This window comes from Malaya genurostris, chromosome 1 (genome assembly GCF_030247185.1).
Source record: "Malaya genurostris strain Urasoe2022 chromosome 1, Malgen_1.1, whole genome shotgun sequence".
Taxonomy (NCBI): domain Eukaryota; kingdom Metazoa; phylum Arthropoda; class Insecta; order Diptera; family Culicidae; genus Malaya; species Malaya genurostris.
Window position 1 is genome coordinate 26,684,413 of NC_080570.1, and position 20,723 is coordinate 26,705,135.

Consider the following 20,723-nt stretch of genomic DNA (forward strand, 5'->3'; position numbering starts at 1 on the left):
TGTCGTCGTTGGGGAGGATGTGAGCGATGCGGACAGGTCGATTCAAGTGGAGAAATTCGGTTGAAAGATACTGGTATGGCAAGCAATTTGTTCCTCTGGTTTGAAGTCAATCATTTTTGGCTTGCGGAAAAGGGTATAAATTTCGTTGAGAAAAATATCAATCCACCAAATTGCCCTCAGCTTCCACCCATCGAACGTCACTGGGCAATCTTTAAGATGGTCTTCAAAAAGACTAGTAAGACAGCTGGGAACATGCAGGAGTTCAAAAAAATTTGGGCTCAAGCGTCCAAAAAATGCGATGCAACACTTGTCCGGAACTTGATGAAGAGCGTTCGATCAAAAGTTCGAAAATTCGTGAAGGAATAACTTAAATTTCATCCGGTTTTCATGAAGCTCAAGTTTAACCTCAAACAATAAAGGATCAATTTTTAGTTTGAATAAAATATCGTTGTTCATCATACTTTGAAAGTAAAATTTGTGGATAGCTTATTTTCGATACACTCCTTAGCAGCACATTTTCTTTTTAGATGAAGAAAACACCCAACTTTCACACTATTTTTGTATAAATCAATTGAAGAATCCAGCCAACTCTTTTGCAATCGCTGCGCTGCTCAAGTGGCGAGATTTAAACTAAGCAAAGGGGATAGTTTACAGATTTTGCTTGAAAATTTGAAAAATTGCTGGGTTTTATCTTTATCCTCATAAATCGAAAACTAATATACAAAAACATGTTAAAATTGGGGAAAAAAAACTGGATCATTATTATATTTCAGTGATTTTCTGCGTAGGGAAAATCATCATCTTCCTAATCACTCGTGAAGAAATCAGTTCAAAAGACTTCTAACAAAAATCACGAACTGAAAAAATCAAGATTTTTATTCATTAAACATGCTTACACAAAACTCTGAGCCTCGAAGTTCATAAGTGATTTTTTGTGTCAGTGAAACTTCTGCGCTGCTGTTACTTCTGCGTATAATATTCAAGCTAAATTGGCAAATATTTTTTAACCAGCTGTCTGCATTGCAATTGATTTTTTTTTTATTTTTTTTATGTTTTTTATTCATTATAAATCTTGTTAATCACAACACATAAAGGCCAAGTTTTGGCATTACATTCCTTTTGTGGAATTTGACCTTTCGGTTTGAAGAGATTTCGTAGCCGATGCTTACCGCACAGAATCCTTGCATGGCTAGTACTACGATCCTACTGACACTAGGAATCCTTCCAGCTCGGGGCTCGAACGTAAGACCAGACGTTTGTAAGACCAGTGCCGTAACTAACCGTTGAGCTGCCAACCCGGGCAATCACAACTTTTTTTTTTCAATAGTATAATATATTTTTTAGGCACACTGCTTAAGCTCTAAGATGCCAAGGATATTTTATAATCTTTATTAACGACTAACTTAAAACTAGAATAGTATCATCAGATAATGTCGTATCGGGGTCTAGGAATCTCGAAAATTCAGCTTTCAGCTGGCGACCGGCCTAGAGAAACCTTTCCAGGCTTGGAAATAGATAATAGTCGCTGGGGGCCAGGTCTGTAGAATACGGTGGAACAATCCCTATTGCAAATTATTCAATTTTACCGTTGTTTTCAGATTGTCACTATTCACTATTCATTCCATGTAGTATAAAACAGTTCTAAATTATACTTTTACTCATATTTGAAGTAAGAATTACTGATTCAACCGACTGGTAACCCGTTCAAACGAAGAGCAATCTTTTCAATAGCTTCTTCAATGAATCAAAGTATTTTACATGGTCACTGACTAACTTCCAGCAGAGAGAGAAATTGAATAAATAAATATCACGTATCGTTACAACCGGCGTTTGCCTACAGAGGCATTTGGTCAGAGATACCGTGCCAGGATCATTTCATCTCCGGAATAAACAAGATACACGAAGAGGCTCTCACGTTTGGCAAAACGTTTTTCCTATTCGGATCAACCTGGCCGGTTCGACCCAGTCTATTTAGACTGGGCAGCACAAAAAAAAATCAGCGAACTGATAACGTCGTTATCCAATTGAAGCCAACGCTGGTCCAGCGCAATCCACTTATCCAATTGACCGCTGCCGGAAAGATGAACAACAAGATCTGGTTTCGGCGGCGATGTGAATCGAAAGTCGGTTTCAGTTTCGGGGGAGTGCCTGGTTCAACATGCACTGCGTGACGGTTTGGCTACGGAAGTGACTTTTTTGTTATTGTTAGTGGGCCTGAACTGAAAGTGTGTTTGCTGTCGGTCAGTTATAAATCTGTTAAGTGACAAGATGACATTTCACAAATAGACGCCACGCGGCCCCGAAGAAAACGATGTGAGTGCGACGAACCGTTCCTGGCCGGAGGCAGACAAACAAGAGCCCGGGATAAAAATGCTGATCCAGGTTCGACTTACGGAGCAGAAATTATTGCTGAAAATTAAAATATTCATCATCCTATCATACTGCCCTAAGCCATCCGAAAACAGAAACTGAACTGTCTGCCAGAGTCTGATCCAGAGGCTTTTCTAACTTTTTTGCTCCCATGAGAGGAGCGAAAGCGGAACCTGATTCGTACTCGAGCGGGCACTAATCCATCAAATGAACGAACGCATCTCGAGTCTCGGCGAGCGAGTGTCGGTCGGGAAACATCCAGACGGCCACCAGGGAATAGAGAAGCGTGGGATTTCATTAAACTGCGAGCACTTTATTGTTGCTGTTGTTGTTGTTGTTGCGGATGGTTTTCCCATCGTTTAATCTTTCCTCCCTCTGGGAAATAATTTTGTTCTGGCTGGAAATAGCAGTGGTTATTGGGTGAAGCAAGAAAGTTAGCAGCCAACAGTGCAATGGTGTTGTGTGAACCTTTTTTATCCCGGTTTGTTTCATTGTTTGGACCACAGAAAAGTTTTCCGTTGAATTCCTCGAAACTTACACGAATGAGCGATTTCGTATTTTAAGTGCATTAGTTTTCTATCGGTCAGTTTTTCACCAATCAACAATTTCATCAACTAGGTCAAACTGAAGCACTTAATCTATTTCTTCTGGTCGAAGCTCACTTGGAAACTAGATCGTTGAGATTATTTGGATCTTATGAAAAATTATGTGCAATCGGAAACCTTATTGAGCATGTTGAAATATGTGCTTTTAACACAATCGTTCCATAGGTTGCTATTATATTTCATTCGGCTCCGCCTTCCGGTTCCAAAACTATAGGTGCGGTTCCAAAACTATAAAGTGCGTTTAAAATTTCGAACCGTGCGACAATGCAATGTAAAGAAAAAATCTCATTAATTTGGCATAACTGTTTAAAAAAGATTAAAAAAAATATGTTGGTTTATACCCAAAAAAAGTTTCTAATTTTATTCAAGTTTGAAAAAAACGTTTGCAGAATCTTGTAGTGATATTTTCGAAAATATAAGTTATATGAGAAAAGATTCATTACACCACTTGGTGAAAAAAAGGTTTTAATATCCCGAAGTTCTTTTACTTAATTATATTTCGAATGATTGCCCGTTTCGTACCACTGTAAAAACGCTGTAAAAACCTTTTCTTAATCCATCCTGTTGTGTGACTTCTTGTCATTCAAACAGCCTCATAATTTTTCGTTGAGATGATTTCCGACACAAATTTGAGCTGAGCTGAAGTAGATCGCCTGTAGTTGCACTTCGTGATTGGCCGAATGAGTGGAAATGTACAATGAACCAAGAAAATGAAGCTTGGAAGAAGCAAATCATTTTCACTGTACATATCTGAAAAAAATATTATTAAAACACTCGCGAATGGGTCCGCTGCAGACCAACCCTAGACCTCCAGTCTAAATGATACGATCGACTTGTAAACTTTCACGCACTGCATAAAAATCCGACAACACCGACAATGACATACGGACGGCGCTTCGATCGGTCAACAGGTTAACATCGTTGAATTTTGGGTCGGTAAATTCTCAGTTTCCGCCGCTTGAGCATCTTGAGTTTCGCGGATCAATAATATTCAATAAATAGCACTCTCACTACTAGAAACAAACTTGCTACACCTGCACTCTCACTCAAAATAATTATTTCAACCTAATTTTTAACCATACGTATCAAACAACACATTGAAATTATACTTTTTTGAGAGCAGCACCAGGACACCGCATCGGACTCCCAGTGATGCCAACTCTCCTCTCGATGATTTCCGATACAAATTTGAGTTGATTTTGTCGTGAAAACGGCTTACTTTATGTAGCGTTTACACTATTGCTAGTTGCCAGCATGCTGGTGCCAGTGTACTGCCCTCTTCGGAAAAAAACCGTTCAACGGTGGTCCTTCGTTGGTATAGTACGTTGGATCATTGGACCACAGTTGAGCGTTTTTTCCTAAGAGGGCAGTACACTGGCAGCCAGCAGAAGTGTAAACGGGGCATTACTATGGGGAGCCTTTTCAAAATGTACCATGTACTATAATGGATAGAACTTAATCCTAAAGATATTATAATGTACTTAGCATAATCTTTTCTCCATGCTAACGGAAACATGACCAATAATTTTTCACAAAATTTTGAATAGTATTAGGTAACAATGAATAACTCATAATTATAATTTTATAAAATGTTCGGTTTCAACGATTTTAAAAGAGAAAAACTCATGACACTTTTCTTAAGTTCATTTTATTCGGCTCCTTTGTACTTAAGCGGCCGTTATACAATATTAAGTGTTTTTTTTTACTGGATCTCGATGTTGCTTTCTTCTTGGAGGAGAGGTGCGTTCATGATAGCTCATGCGAATGAAGTGTTTCGCTTCCGGGGGGCAGTGTTTCGCTATTCACGCTCCCGTCCATTGGTTCGGCATCACTGTTGTTTGGCGGAATATTCGTTACTTTTTGCCCAAGCTTTGGGTAAATTGTTAACTGCAGCTGGTGTACTTTCTTCAATACAATTACTCCTGATATGATCGTTACCGCCGCAAAAAGGCTAAAAAAGTCATACTCTGTGGGACCTGACGGTATTCCAGCAGTTGTTTATAGCCGTTGCGCCAACGTCATGACTGATCCTTTATGTGCAATTTTTAATAAGTCGTTTGAGCATGGTATATTCCCGACAATCTGGAAACAGTCTTTTATGTTTCCAGTTTTTAAAAGCGGCGATCGCCTGAACGTTCGAAGCTATCGTGGTATAACTAGTTTGCCAGCAGCGTCGAAACTATTTGAGCTGGATTTTACATCGACATGTATTACGCGGTTCGAAGAAAAATCACAAGTTGCTGCATTTGATCGAATAGATCATGGAATACTAATAGCAAAATTGTCTCGATTAGGCGCTTCGAGAACGTTTGTGAAATGGTTGAGCTCTTATCTATGCGACAGAGTACTACGTGTGCAGCTTGGCTCTTGTACTTCTTCTCCGTTCACGAATAAATCGGGTGTTCCTCAGGGCAGCAACCTTGGTCCACTACTGTTTGTGCTGTTCTTCAACGATGCTGCTTTACTACTTGGCATCGGATGCAGATTGGTTTACGCTGATGACTTGAAGCTGTACCTGGCAGTTCGTGCTGTTGAAGATTGTGTCCATCTTCAGGAGCTCCTAGATATTTTCGTAGACTGGTGTCGACGAAACTTTTTAATAATCAGTACCGTTAAATGTCAAGTTATAACACATGGATCAATAAGTCCCGAGACTAAAGCAGAGATGGCGCTCGTAGTAAACCAGTAACCACGTCTTTCTAGAGTACTAACCTTTGCTTGAAACGGGTCAAAATTTTAAGTCGATCCGACCAGAAACAGCTGAGTTATCGAGGTTGGAGTAAAGTCGTTTTGTAGTTTGTTTAAAAACGGAAAAAATCGAGTTTCGTGTTTTGATAAAACATTGTTTTTTAATGGGTAAAAACACCGTGCAAGCGAAACAATGGATTGAAAAATGTTATCTGGACTCTTGTTCATCAAAAGCAACGATTTGTCGGTGGTTCGCCGAGTTTAAACGTGCTCGAATGAAGTCGAATTTGTCAATGATCTCGGCGTTTTGTTGGATGCTAAACTCACCTTTAATCTACACCGATCAACTTTAATTTCCAAAGCAACGCGGCAACTCGGATTTATGGCAAAAGTTAGTCGGGACTTCAAGGATCCGTATTGTTTGAAAGCGTTGTATTGCTCATTGGTTCGTCCACTAGTTGAAAATGCGTGTTTAATTTGGAGTCCTTCCCAACTGGTTTGGAATTTACGGATAGAACGTGTACAAAAGAGATTTATTCGATTTGCTTTGCGGGACCTTCCCTGGCGGAACCCACTGGATCTTGGCTTACCATACATAGTGAACAGCTTTTTGACAATATTGGCATGTAGCCATCAGATTGTCATAGGTAACAAGTGATTTGCACGGAACCTTTGTATTCTGGACGAAAATTACATAAGAAAGTATAGCCTTCTTCAAGCACATGGGTAACAAACGTACGCCATAGGAAATATGGAGGAATAAGTTTTTCCTTTTCGATGGAAAGAATCTCTCTGGGACATCGCTTTGCGAATATAAGGATCATTCATTTCGAGATCGTTCTTTTGTTCACTACACAATACTGTACTTGGTTTCTGTCGTTCCGAACGTAAGGGGTTGTGTTTTATCGACTGACTTGGATGAGATGTGAAAGCGAACAGACTCATGAAACTTGTTTACCTTTCTCGTTCTCGGTCGACAATTTTGATGCAGATAGCGACGCGGCATTCTCGCGTTACCACTGCTATTTGGCTTCGTTGGCTCCACGTCAACAGTTTGACTGTTCCTTACAGTTTGAACATTAGAATTTTCATGTTTATTGAACGTGAAATGAATGTTCAGTCCATACTGAAACGAATCGATCCATAAATTTTGTTTCTCCGCATAGACTCACGGCCAACAAGACCCGTAGACCGGGCTGAAGTTGAATGTCGCGGCTCATCGAAAATTCATTTGTTGAATTCAAATCGCTTCCGTCCTGTTTGGCACTATTCCAGGCCCTTTCTTTGGCTGTGAAAATGTCTCCTCCAGCAGTCAGTGTTGGGCTTCGATTTTCGCTGATCCTGACCCTGACCACAGTCAACGGTAGGAACGTGCCAAATTGTAGAAGAAAGCACAGTTTTTCTAGGCCACGCATTAGCCCCGAAATACGGTCTAGATCTGAGCATCGGTGGAGCTGATGCCGCATGAAACATGATACTGTTAGCCACCGTTTGCTAATGTTACGGTTCATTTGTGCCTTCTAATGGTAGCTTTTAGCAGCGAGGAAGCAAATGACCGTCGCGACGGCCAGAGCGAAAGGGTAATCAATTTTCCGGTCGTTTCTAACGAAGAGCTGGGATTAAATCACTCTGAATGAGCGTGTCGGCTATTAATCAGAACTTTACTCACGTTTCGGGAGCTCATTACTTTGGACATTTGAACGGAATTGATTGGGAACGATTTATACCGGTAGGAGACAAGATTATATCTGGGAATTGATTGCCGCACAGGTTCAAGTAAATGTATTGTTTTTGCTTCCATAGCAACCAAAATTCACATCATCAAATGAACTTATGAAGTTATTTCTGAATACCGGGCTACTACGAATGATCATCGCTTTATTGCTCGACACAATAAATCGTGCTTTCTCCACTAGGGAGCAGCAAAGTCGCTTCTCACTTGTCTGAATAACTGTCGCTTTCCATCATCCAGGGAAGGAAAATGAAGACATGCAAGTTTACCTGTTGCAATTGTTGTATATGTTTCTCTTTGTGCTCCAACCATGCATCCCATGCATATTCACCTGAGCTACTTTACGGAATCCTCTTCCTATGCGTTTCCACTTTTCCAGGAAGAGTGCATGTATTGAAGTATTGTTTGATGAAAAGTACATTCGGAAAATAATGAAATGTAGCACTCATTTGGCTTCCGGCAGTCCATTATACTGCCTCCGACTCCGTTGGAGAAAGTCCCAAAGCCTACTTAGATACTTGCTGCATCTGAATAGTGCCTTTGCCGGGAACCCACATGTGAGCAGACCACACCCAGACCAGAATAGAAATGAATCAATTTTTGAAACTACTAGGCGGTGTCAGTTTGAATACCGCTCGGGTTGAGAGGCAAGGCTTAATTCTTCCCACATAACCATTACTTCGACCAATTTATATCTGTTGCTGAAGGAAGAATGTTGCGGTTGTCGTTCCAGAAATTTACTTCTACTCCGTTTTGGGACCACAACCCAATAGAACTCTGTTTATTTAATTCAATCGGATACAAGAATAGCCTCCGTCGAATGCTCCGTTTATGCGACCGCAGTCAATCAAAGTCGGCGTAAAAGTTTCCTACTTGTGGGTGGTAAATTCCCTGCTTCCCACGTTACTGCGCTTTACGGTTGAAAGGAATTCGCTTGTTTTGCTTCCCGCTATTGGTATCTTTGTAGGTTCTAGTGAAACATTTCCAATTGTATTGCAAACTGATGCGGATCATACGAATTTGAGAAACATAAACGCAGTAACAAGTTTCGATACACGGAACGACCGAAATTAGCTCTGCGCCTAATTTGTATTACTGTTTTTGAAGTAGTTGATTTCAACAACAAAATTCTCAAACTAACTGTTAAATTAGTTGAAATTCAGAATTTACCAAAACTTTTGTTTTAGAGAATGTGTTTAGTTGGCGACATAAACTAGCAAAATTTCAATCCACCACAAAATTCTCCTTGGCAACTAATTTTATGAGTGTATTTATACAAAACTTGTGCGCATTTGATGCGATTGTGCGTAATAATGTTTATATTTGGACCAGTGAAATGAGTCTCGAATGTTGCACTCTTATTGTATTTGTCAAACAAAGTTTATTATATCTTCCAATCTATATTGCAACTGGTTGTAGTTTTTTCAGCTGAAAGCTATATCAAAACACAAAAAGAGGTAGGTTTATATTTGTCTAAAACATAGTTTTGGATCAAGAAAATAAGATCCTTCATAGTTTGTGTAGAATACTCGTAGTAGGCGGTTGCTCTTCTCTGTAATTTCTTGTTATTTCATAGTATGTTTCACCCGGGCTACGCCGTCCGGAGAACTACTTGTATTCGGTTTTTGCTTTCCGAGTGCTCAAAGTTTTCAGTTATTTAGAAGAAAAATTTTATGAAAAAGAAGTTTATGTTTCGTTTATGTCTGTTCCTCCAATACAACACGGGAAGATATACCTGTTAACGTTTTTCCGATGGCAGTGCGCTTCAGATTGCAGAAGCCAATTCATGTTGGTTGAAAACAACAATTTAATTTTTCAATTGAACTAGAAAATTAGTATATCTTAGCTAAGAAATGACAGCACGTTTAAATGAAAACAGAGCCAATTCAACTAATATTTTATCATTATTAATGGAATGGGAATTGCAGAATCTAAATTAGCAAAAGTAAGATTTTTTCAGTTGTCTCAAGAAATAACTAACTAAAATCAGAAAATCAACTAATTTTATCGCCAAAATGCTAATTTCGCGTTTTCCGTGTAATGGTAGAGCTAAAATTGATGACATGAATCAATAAGCGGCTCTTACGAGAATTATTTGTATCATTTTTAATGATGACTAAGTTATGATAAAATTCAAATTTGCATAGAAAACTAGTCATTACTGCGCCATACACGTTCATTAAAATAAAATTATTTTTTAGTAATGACACTTTTAATGATCGTGTAAGGTTCGCTATACATAGAGCTGTTGTAGAGCAGATTAAACCTGAACCCGACCCGTACACGATTGAATAAAAATCTTCATTCGTACCCGACCCGAAGCAGCAACAATTTTTGTTCTAAACCCGAACCAGATTCAAACCCGAACCCTTCCTTGAGTGAATGTGTTGGTGTGGTTATTTTCAGAGGTTGGCTGTTAGGCTGTGAACCATTTCGCGGTTAATTTTAACTTTTGGTTGAAATTTGACACTCGAGCGGTTATTCTGATGTCAAAAATAACCCTACCCGCTTTTGAGGAATTCTGGCAACCGTCAGAAGACTGGCTGCATTCCGACTGCTGTCAAAATTGTCCAGGCGAAATTGCGTCATTATCTCGCCGTACGCGTCTTGTTTATTTCTCTCTTTCTTCTTTTTTTCTTTTTGCCTTTCTCATATAGAAAGTTCATCGAGTACGCAAAATGTCGTTTTTTTTTAAATGGATATTTTTTTTCTCGGAGATGGCTGAACCGATTTTCACAAACTTAGATTCAAATGAAAGGTCTTAAGGTCCCATAAAAAATTTCTGAATATTATTTGGATCCGACTTCCGGTTCGGGAGTTATGGGGTAAAATGTGCAAAAATAAAGAAAATATGTGTTCTAACTTTTCTCATAGATGGCGCGACCGATTTTCACAAAATTAGGTTCAAATGAAAGGTCCTGTGGTAGCATGCGTAATTCCTGAATTTCATGCGGATCCGACTTCCGGATCCGGAAATATAGGGTAAAGTGGGTTAAAAATTGTATACCATCACTGAAAATGGGGAAAAACCTGAAAAAAATTTCTAAATCGACCTCAAATCTTTCCCAATTGATAGTTTTTATCACTAGACGGTCACACAAATCGATTTTGGTTATTCTTTTAAGAATCGAAGAAAATTATTTGAAGAATACCACAGTATTATATACTATAGTATGATTGATATGAGAAAGGCATCATTACACCACTAGGTGGATTAAAACAGGTTTTTTATTCGACTTCATTTGATATTCGTCAATTCCGCATGTACATACAAACATTTTCCATAATTAGTATATTTGAAGGGCAATAACTAATTGCCTTTCATATGTACTTTTTATTGAAAAAATAAAACCAAGGCGCTAAATATGTAGAACCGATTCAAAACGGTTCTGCCAATCTTGTATGGCAAAAATCCGACAGAAACAGAACCGTTAATAACCGCTAGGCGAAATTCACTACCGGAAACGGTTGTTGCACTGTTGCCAGACTTTTGCTGGAATTCTGGCAGCATTCCGACTAAAATGGCTGGCAGACATAGTCAGCCGTCTGGGGGGAAATCTGCCCGCCGCGTACAAGTGGGTACTCGAAAGCACACTCAGAAAAATATGATGGTAACAGTTACAATATGGGAGGTTAGTATAACCATACGAGTATAGTGGTTTTCAGCACACAATAAAATCAGATGATGTTAACGAAATTTACTCACACGGTAGTCATAACTATATCACTGCTCAACTTTATGGTGACCGAAAGCTCAATTTCACCTTACTTGTAATTGTCATTGGGACTGTTTCGTTCTTATTTTAATGATTTTCAGAATTACCACGCCAGAAAAGCCATAAAGACAAATAGTATAGTCAAGTAGTAGATTTTTTGTTCTAGTGCTTATTACAATACAGATGGTGAATAATCTGATATCATGGTATTTACTATTATTTGAGTGCATAGTTCAAATGACCATGAGGTACAGGTTGCGGTAACTGTAATATTTTTCTGAATGCATGGTTATTTTTGACAGATCGATGGTTGTTTTCCGACACTGAAAAAAATTTTGCAAAGAAAATTCCAGTATCAATTCTTTAGTTAAAATTAATTCCAGTAAAAAATAACCCTAATAATTTTCCATCCGTCAAACTTTGAAATGGGCCGCAGATTTAGTTATATTTAATTATTGAAGACATTTTCTTGATAAACATTAGAAAAAGTCACAATTGCAAATGACAGTTTCTTTGTGTTTATATTCTCTTATTCAATTATCACGGCATATTCCTGCATTTTCCAACAAATTCTAAAGTGAAGATCGAAAGTTGAGGGTTTCAGTCATTATTCTATGTAAAGTGTTAGAGAGAGAGAGATTGCCGATAAGACAGTAATAATTGAAAGAGCTCTTTGAACATAACGCATAGTTTGAGGTGCGATTACTCAAATTCATAAACTTAAACAATATGTCAAAATTTGAGTACGGATTTGAGTAAAATTTACTCAGGCCATGAGTTCTCTCACGTTTTTCCATACGTTAGAGTAAGCGTTGAGTTTTCAAACATTTGAATGAAAAAAATGCTTCTTGCAGTTCAGTGCGTTTTAACTATCGGAATTTTTTCATTGCCGTTTCTAGATCCGGTTTTTGATTCCGGAATTTTGTGGTTTCAATTATGCTAAAGTCTATGAGACGTCTAACATTAAGAGATCAAAATTTATTTTATTTAATTTTGACTCCAAACCGGTCAAAAGGATATGGTTTTGAATCATTTTTTGGCGTTTTCCATTTAAAAGAAAGAAGAATCACTGTAACTAGAAATATATGTATATAAACATCAACGAAGAAAAATTTCTTTATTTTGAGTGCATGAAACTCAAATTCTTAAAGGCTCACTTAAATTTTGAAAAAATATTTTATTTTTATTTCGAGTAAAAATACTCAAATTTTGACAGCTTCGTCCCTTAACTCAAAAATGAGTAGATAGGTGGTAAATCAAGCTAAAAGTACGTTCACTTTTTATGAATTTGAATGGTGTGTCACTAAATTTTGAGTTATGTTCAATAAGAGTGTAGAACCTTTCCTAGTGTTTGTCTTGATATCTTGGTTGATTTTCCAGAAGGCCGTAAGAGCAAGTGACAGTTTCTCTTTGTTCACTATCTCTTTCGATTATTGTGATGTGATTAAAAAGGTTTTCTTGGATTTCACAGTTCTGTTTGAAAGTCGAAAGTTTCGGGTATCATTTTATGCAAAGAGGTAAGTGGTAAACGTGTAAACCGCTTGTTAATTAATAGAAGAGAAGGTGAACAAAGAGAATCTGTCACTTGGTCTTATGGCCTTCTGAAAAATCAACCGAAATATATGCAATGAAAAATAATACAACGCCTAAACGCTTAATTGTGTCTACTCAGTGTCACAAAATGGTGTTTTACTCAAAATTGAGTAGAACTTATTTTGATTAATTTGATTAATACGATGTCTGATGAAAGTGTCACTGACTTTAAGCGACATCCGGCATAAATTGAGTAGTAGTTTTGGCAGGTTTTTGTGTAAATTGAGTACCTAATATTTCCAAAACCATACCTACCCAAAAATTGAGTAGTTGTAGAAAGAAAACGTTGACCGATGTACGCCGGATGTCACTTAAAGTCAGTGACACATTCAACAGATATCATATCAATCAGTTTGATAGGGCTCTACCCAATTTTGTTTAGAGCACCATTTTGTGCCAGACAAGTTATCGTGTAGAGAACAATGCATTCAAGAAGCAGATTAGAAGTTCGTCAGGTACGTAAACCAAGGAGGGGTAGGAGGGAGGGGGGTTAGGGGTTCTGATTTGAAGAAACCTATCTGGACACTTGTAACTTTGCATACGTTGTTTTTCCAAAGTGAATCCAGACTGTTTTTCGATAAGTGCTCAACATTTTTAATCAATTTTTTTTCAAAGAGGTATTGTCGAAAATGATCAGTTTCACAAAAAAAAATGTTAAACTAGTGATTTCCACAAATAAAAGTCAAACTTTTCAACATAAATACTGAAAAAATCTCCGATTCCATAATCCTTAATTAAGATTCCATGCTTGATTTTGATAAAATTTTATCCCAAGATGAGTGATTAAGTTCTCTATTAATTTTTCATACACTGCAAGATGGGCACATTCAAAAAAAAATTCTCGTTCGAGCTGAATTTTTTAACCAGTGTCTCTTTATTAAACAGAAAATTAAACTGAAAGTCATAATACTCCAAGATTCCAATGAATCTCAATTTGTGTGAAAATTTCACCGAACACCCTATTGCTAGCTGCCCGATATTTGCTGAAAGTATCAGTGCTGGATAGGAAAAAGTTTTTGTTAGAAATGCTTTTTTTCCCTTCAAAACTCCGATCTTACAATATATGAAAGGTTGTTAGGGAACAAAATTATCTATGTTGTGATAAAATTTCATTCAAACAAAGAATGTCACTTTTTTGAAATTTGGCATTGAATTTTTAAGATCTATGTTTTTTTTCAGTGTACAATTAGATAAGTAATTTTATCAGTATTTTCATTCTAAAATTAGACCTATTTTGAGAACATCACCAGCACAAATTTTTTTGTAGGATTTGTCATTTTTCTACTCAAATTAATTGCAAAAAATTGGTAAAAATATCTAGTCTAGTTCCATTTTAGAAAAGGCAAAGTGGCTTTTTGTGATTCGAATCCTACACTGAAATAAAATCGGTTTTTAAAAATTTAAAGTCAATTTACAAAAAATACACCACTCTCAAATTCAATGAAACGTTGTTCCAAGGTAAGTTATTATGTTCCCTTCCTACAGTCCGTGTATTGTAAGGTGGGCACTTTTACGGACAAAAAGTGTTCCTGACTCAAACTTTTTCTTGTTCATTTCTGATACTTTTTGCATATATCAGAGAACCAGTATTCTGTGAAATCTCCTGTCAAACTGAGATTGAGTAGAATTCCGAAAACTAATATTGAAAATTTCAGACTCATAAATTCCGCGGAATAAATTGATTCACCGTTTACTAAATAACACTCAAGAGGGAGTCAGATTTTCCAAGGCGTTTGGAATTCTTATCGAACTGATATTCTCAGTAAAACGAGTACTAGAACTGTTATTCGAAGCATAAAATAAACTTCCATGGCCTTGCAAATATCTCTTCAAAACATTTTCCTCACAATCGACAGCTTTATTTTTTTTTGGTCCGTATAAGTCGAACTTTTTCCCTTTACAACATCTGAAGCACTCTCTCTTGGGCTAGCATATTCACAAGCGATATCTCCTCAACCTTCCAATAAATCAGATTCCTTGAAGAGCTGCTTCATTCAAACCCACTAGTGTATATAACAGAACGACATCACATATACCAGTAGACATTCATCCCTTCAATCACTTGAAATCACATATTACACATATCACTTTGATTGATGATTCTCTCAAGCTCAGTTGCTGGAAGCGGTTTTGAAGCTGGTCCATGTGCATGACTTTTCGCTACGGCCAAGAGCAGGGTTGGAGGTGATCACCGGCTGCTCGGCCATCCATGGAAGTTGACCATCAATGTTAACTTCCCTCTCTGAGCAGCCTAGATAGCCGTGTAGTGTCGGTAGCGGTTTCCCAACTGCTAAGAATAACGCTACGGTCCACCTGTACCGGTGGTATAAGTCCACCAAACAGGTAAGCCGTGTGGCATCCGGCGGAATTATTTTTTACCAAGAATTGATCCACTGGTTTCCTATTCCATGTCGTAAAAGGCCACAAAAATAGGAACTCCTAAGTCAAGGTGTATTTCCGTGCCGATGGATGAATGGCTGCAGGAGGTTAAACATTGCAGTCGTGAACGGAATATCTTGGGTTTTTCCCTTACTGGATACACGCAATGCTTAGCAATCAACTTCTTTGATCATCGCTTCGGCAGGCCAGAGATTAGAAAGCTGAGTGTCTGTGGGTGTCCTCAAGGTGGTGTACTATCCCCACTTTTATGGAACCTAGTCGCTGATAGTTTGTTAAGGAAACTTAATAACCTTGGATTTCCGACTTATGGTTTTGCCGACGATTATCATATATTGATGACCGGTATAAGCATTAACACTCTCTTTGATTTAATGCAGCAAGCCCTGCGATCTGTTGAACAATGGTGTTGTCAGGTTTGGATTATCTGTAAATCCGGGCAAAACATCAATGGTGCTTTTCACTCATCGTAGGATAATTACAGGAGCTCGTCCGTTGCAGTTCTTTGGTTCAGGGGTCACTGTGGTCGATCAAGTTAAATACGTCGGGGTTATTCTTGACTCAAAACTGAATTGGTCTGCTCACATTGATTTCAGGATTAAAAGAGCTTGCATGGCTTTCGGCCAATGCAGACGAGCTTTTGGAAAATCATGGGGACTCAAACCCAGATATATTCATTGGATCTACACAACTATCGTTAGACCAATTTTAGCATATGGATGTCTTGTATGGTGGCAGAAAGGAGAAGTCGCGACAGTTCAGTCAAAGCTAAATCATCTCCAAAGGATGGTCCTAATGGCGATGACAGGAGCATTCACGACAACTCCTACTGCTGCTCTAGAGGCGCTACTGTGCATTAAACCACTACATGTGTTCCTAAAACAAGAAGCATTATCTTGTGCATACCGTCTTAGGGTTACAGGGCTTTGGAACAGTAACCCATTAGAATATGGTACCAGTCACACTCGCTTGTGGTCTCAAATGGTTCCGTGGGATGAGTATTTACTCGCTCCTAGTGACCTAACTCTCACATGCAGTTTTCCTTTTAAAACATTCAATGTGAGCTATCCTCTTCGTTAGGAATGATTGTCTGGTTGTCTGGAACGACAACTTGATGAACACATAGTTTGTTTTACGGACGGTTCTCTGTTGAATTGTCGTGCTGGTGCTGGTGTCTACTGTCGTGAAATAGGTTGAAGCAGTCTCATTCACTTGGTAGATACTGTACTGTGTTCCAAGCAGAAATCTACGCGATTCTGTGTGGAGTACAATCGGCAATTCAGCAGAGGATCTGTGGTAAACGAATTTATTTTTGTTCCGACAGTCAGGCAGCCTTAAAAGCACTCAGTTCGAATGACTCACGGTCGAATCTAGTGATCGCATGTCGAACTCAAATTGAAGACCTCAGCATTTCAAATGCTGTTTACTTCTTATGGGTACCCGGCCATTCTGGTATTACTGGAAATGAATGGGCTGATGAGTTGGCTAGAGCTGGTGCAACGAATGATTTCGTTGGTCTTGAACCAGCTTTACCACTTTCAACTAGTTGGATAAAGCACAAGATACGTTCTTGGGCTGCATCCAAACATGCCAGCTACTGGCGCAGCTTGCAAACTTGTGCTCAGACAAAAGCATTTCTACCAGATTTAAATCTGAAAATGTCAAAGTGTCTACTGCATTTCTCCAAGTATCATTGAAGTATTCTGGTCAGAGCTCTGACATTGCACATTGCAAACTCAATTATCACATGGCTACTATTCAACGTGCTGAGTATTATTCGTGTGATTTGTGTAAATGCGATTATGGTACTTCATATCATCTGATATGTAACTGCCCCGTATTGACGCAGCTACGTATCCGGGTTTTTGGTTCTCCATACATGGTTGAGTCTGTGTATGCGGAGCTAAAATTGAAGGATATTCTCTCGTTTCTCACCCAATGTGGTAAGGAGCTTTAGTCAGAAGGGTTCATTGTTCTTCCTGGAGTGAATGAATCCCTTCTGTATACACCTTAAATAGGGTTTAGCAGATTGTTTGGCATCCTTTGGGGGGTACCGAATTTACTTCTGCTCGTACATACTGCGAGTCGTTCTGCATTCTTCCGGGAGTGCAGAATGGTGTCGCTTTTGTAAGATCTCTAAATCCTCTCGGGGGTTGGAGGTTTTATTAACAGCAGACTGTTCGGGACCTCGTAGAGGTTCAGAATTTCCTTCTGCTTCCACTAAATGTGATCCTCAGCAGATTGTTCAGCATCCCTTAGGGGTGCAGAATTTACTTCTGCTTTTATGTGTTTTTGTGTCGTCAATTTTTCCCATCCTCCTAGTCTAACCCTTTCCATTTCCTTTCAATCCTTCCCTCTTATATATCGGGAAAATGATGCTAAAAACAAATTGATGGCAAGGCACAAATCTCCAAATATCAAGGGGAACGTGCCATTTGAGCCAATTTGTTCTGATTCCTGATTCCTGATTGATTGATGATTCTCTCAAGCTCAGTTGCTGGAAGCGGTTTTGAAGCTGGTCCATGTGCATGACTTTTCGCTACGGCCAAGAGCAGGGTTGGAGGTGATCACTAAAACCGTCCGATTTTCTAGTGCTGATGAATTCTGGGAGACGGGACCAGCTTTCGGTTCAGCCAGTGGCGGAATCTGCACATGAAAGCTTTTGTATGTTGTATTTTTGGCGCTACTTGCGGCAAGCGGGGTCCGGGGAAACTATCGCATCCGGGATAAAAGGGTGGTGGCTGACGATAAAGCAACTGACTGACTGACTGACTGACTATGTGAAAGTCGATACCGTCACAAAAGAGATTGCCTCGGTACGGCAGAACTTCCTTCCTTTGGCAGAGAAAACCGATGCAGTTTTGGTGTACCATATTAGAAACTTTCTACCGTTTGAAGAGGAAGCTACTGGTAAAAGTGCCTACGGGATAATAAAATATGATAAATCGCTATCACGCTGCTGATGCGAAAAAATGATTTCGATACTCGTGATGATAGCCACTGGCATTTTTATATGAACACTTATTATTCTTTCTGAGGAGCTACCGAAGGGGAAATGGGATCCTTGCTAGTAGACTACACCGAATTTAAGATTGAGATTAATATGGGAATAGTCAGAAAGTAATATATCAAATTGGGGTTTTGAAAAATACAGCATTGAAATCTCTTTTACACTTTATAGAACATTAATGATGCACTTGTCATTTCGGTTGGTTCAGGCCCAGAGCTCAGTTCCAGTTCCAGTTTGTGAAAAAACTGCAAACAAAATCACGTAAATAGTAATTCCTTTACAAAAATTGCTTCGGTAATGAATCAACCCGCACGGAGAGCAGTTCTGCTGCAAGAGGTTCGCAGTGCGAGTTTTGCTTCAAACAACAAGAGCGTTTCCGTCATCCAGTTGCTGGCCGTTTGCATTAGAGCAAAATACAAATACCCCTGTTGCTGGAGTGTGCAGATCGCCATCTACATCGATACAGTGGAACTACAACTCATTATTCAACTGGTGCTTCAGTCAAAGGCGAATATGAGGTTCCGTTTTTCAAGCTTAAACGCAGAAAAACAACACCTAGTTTTTCTGTGGGACGTTTGCGGTTTGAGTTTCGCTTCAAACAAGAGCGATTGCTGGTCGTTTGCATTGGAGAAAAAAAAAATGAAAAGAGGACAACGATGGGGAACATATTATACAAAATCACTCATTCTAATGGCTCTAAATGTTATCTAAAGAACTATTAAGATTACTTCTTTGCAAATCGGCAGTAAAAATCATCCGTTTAGTGCAAATCTAGAATAATTTGATTATTGATTTGATTTAATTACGATTATATTTATGAATTGACTTCTTCTAGATCAAGGCTCAAGCTTACAAATTAAGTGAACTGGCGTTCTATGAATTGGCTGCGAAGTGTGTTGAAAAAGACAGGCCAAATTCCACAAAAGGAATGTAATGCCAAGACTTCACTTCACTTTTTCTAGACTAGATCTTGGAAGAAAATTTAGTGCCTAAGTTCGGAATTCGTACTTCAGGAATTCAACTTCAGAATTTTCATTTTTTCTATCAACTCTCCACTCTTCTTCTCACCAAAAAGCTCGTATTTGAGGCCTCTTGTAATGGGAGCTATTTTCGGGCGTAGGCAACAATAAACACAAAACAAATATCACATTGCTACTAAATTATATCTGAAATGGCTGAAAATATTAAATTTCTTGAAAAAAAAAACAATAATAAATACAGAGCTATACTAAATATGACAAAAAACGAATAGTGAGCGTTTAATGGATTATTTATTTATTATTAAATAAATCAATTTTGAAGCAAGAAATATTTACAATTTTGATGATTCTAACGCGTTAAATTCATAATTACATTTAGTTGTTTGTAGATGGCTTGCATATAATACGTAGAATAAAATTCACAAAATACATAATTAGTAATTTATCAAGTAATTAAATCAGCAAATCGTTTGTTATAACAGAATTTGTATTGGCATTCGGATAAAACAAGGCTGTATCAACCGCATATAACTTTGGAACACCAGGGAGATTAATCTTGCATACATCGTTTACATATAGCAAGAACAGTAAGGGACCGATGTTACTACCCTGTGGTACGCCAATGCTTACTAGTTTTGAAGAACTTTCTCCATCGACTGAAACATATTAGATTCTGTTTTCTAAATAGCTTATGATTATGATTATGTCCTTCTAATCCCATACTTCTAAAATTTACGGAGCAGTATTTCATGATTCAGAGTGTCTAAGGCCTTTTTCAAATCGAAAAATAAAGAACCCACATATCTTTTGGACTCCGTTACTTCTAGAATAATATCTATTAGTATAGTTATAGCAACGGTGGTGCTAATTCTGCTACGGAAACCATATTGCATGCTATAGATTTGTGACTTTCTATGAAGCAAACAATACGTATTATCAGCAATTTTTCAAAGATTTTACTAAAAACCAAAGGTGTCGCTATAGGTCGGTAATTAATAGGTATTGCAGAGTCACCTGATTTTAAAATTGGACCAACTTTGGCAACTTCAAGGCAGTCTGGGTAGAAACCTGCTTGTATCATCAAAATGAATGAGCCAGATAATATTCGAGGAAAGGATCCAGCACTGTTTTCAATTATTCTTGCTGGAATAAGATCAGGGCCGGAAAAAAGAATTCTGGAAAAAAATCAGGATATTTAGATCTGGATTCAGGAAATGAAAAATAAGACCTACACTTCATACCAGAATTTCAAAGCTGACTTCTGAACCCAAATTAAGTTCCTGAATTTCAGAACTCACTTACAGAATTCCGTTTCAGAATTTAATTCCTAAACTTAGTTTCAGAATTTATTTCCAGAATTCAGGTTCATAATTCAAAGCCTTGTCCAGCATGCCACAGGCTGGAATTGAATTCGGAGCTTTGATTTTGGCACTGAATTTTGCTGCTGAATTCGGTGCCAATTTCGAATTCAGTTCTTATATTAAATAAATTCAGGTCCTTGTTTAGAGAAATAGATAATGGTAAGAAGTATTCAATAGTTTTAAATATTGAATAAATATCGTAAATCAGTTCTTTTCAGAACCATTGAAATTATCCCAAAGAACTGAGAGAATTTTTTTTGCAAAATTCACT

The 20,723-nt window shown here is 38.1% G+C and overlaps 1 protein-coding gene across 2 annotated transcripts in view; it reads left to right on the forward strand.

The window, feature by feature from the left end:
- Window positions 1–20,723, forward strand: part of LOC131435531 (dopamine receptor 1-like) — a 355,699-nt gene that overhangs the window by 238,636 nt on the left and 96,340 nt on the right. Inside the window, exon 1 of one of the 2 annotated variants that reach the window (XM_058603538.1) lies at window positions 2,122–2,382. The exons of the other annotated variant lie outside the window; for it this stretch is intronic. Within the exon in view, the coding sequence (XP_058459521.1) occupies window positions 2,371–2,382 (12 nt within the window). The 5' untranslated portion in view covers window positions 2,122–2,370. Of the gene's footprint in view, window positions 1–2,121; window positions 2,383–20,723 lie in introns of those variants that run through there. 2 annotated transcript variants of the gene reach the window in all.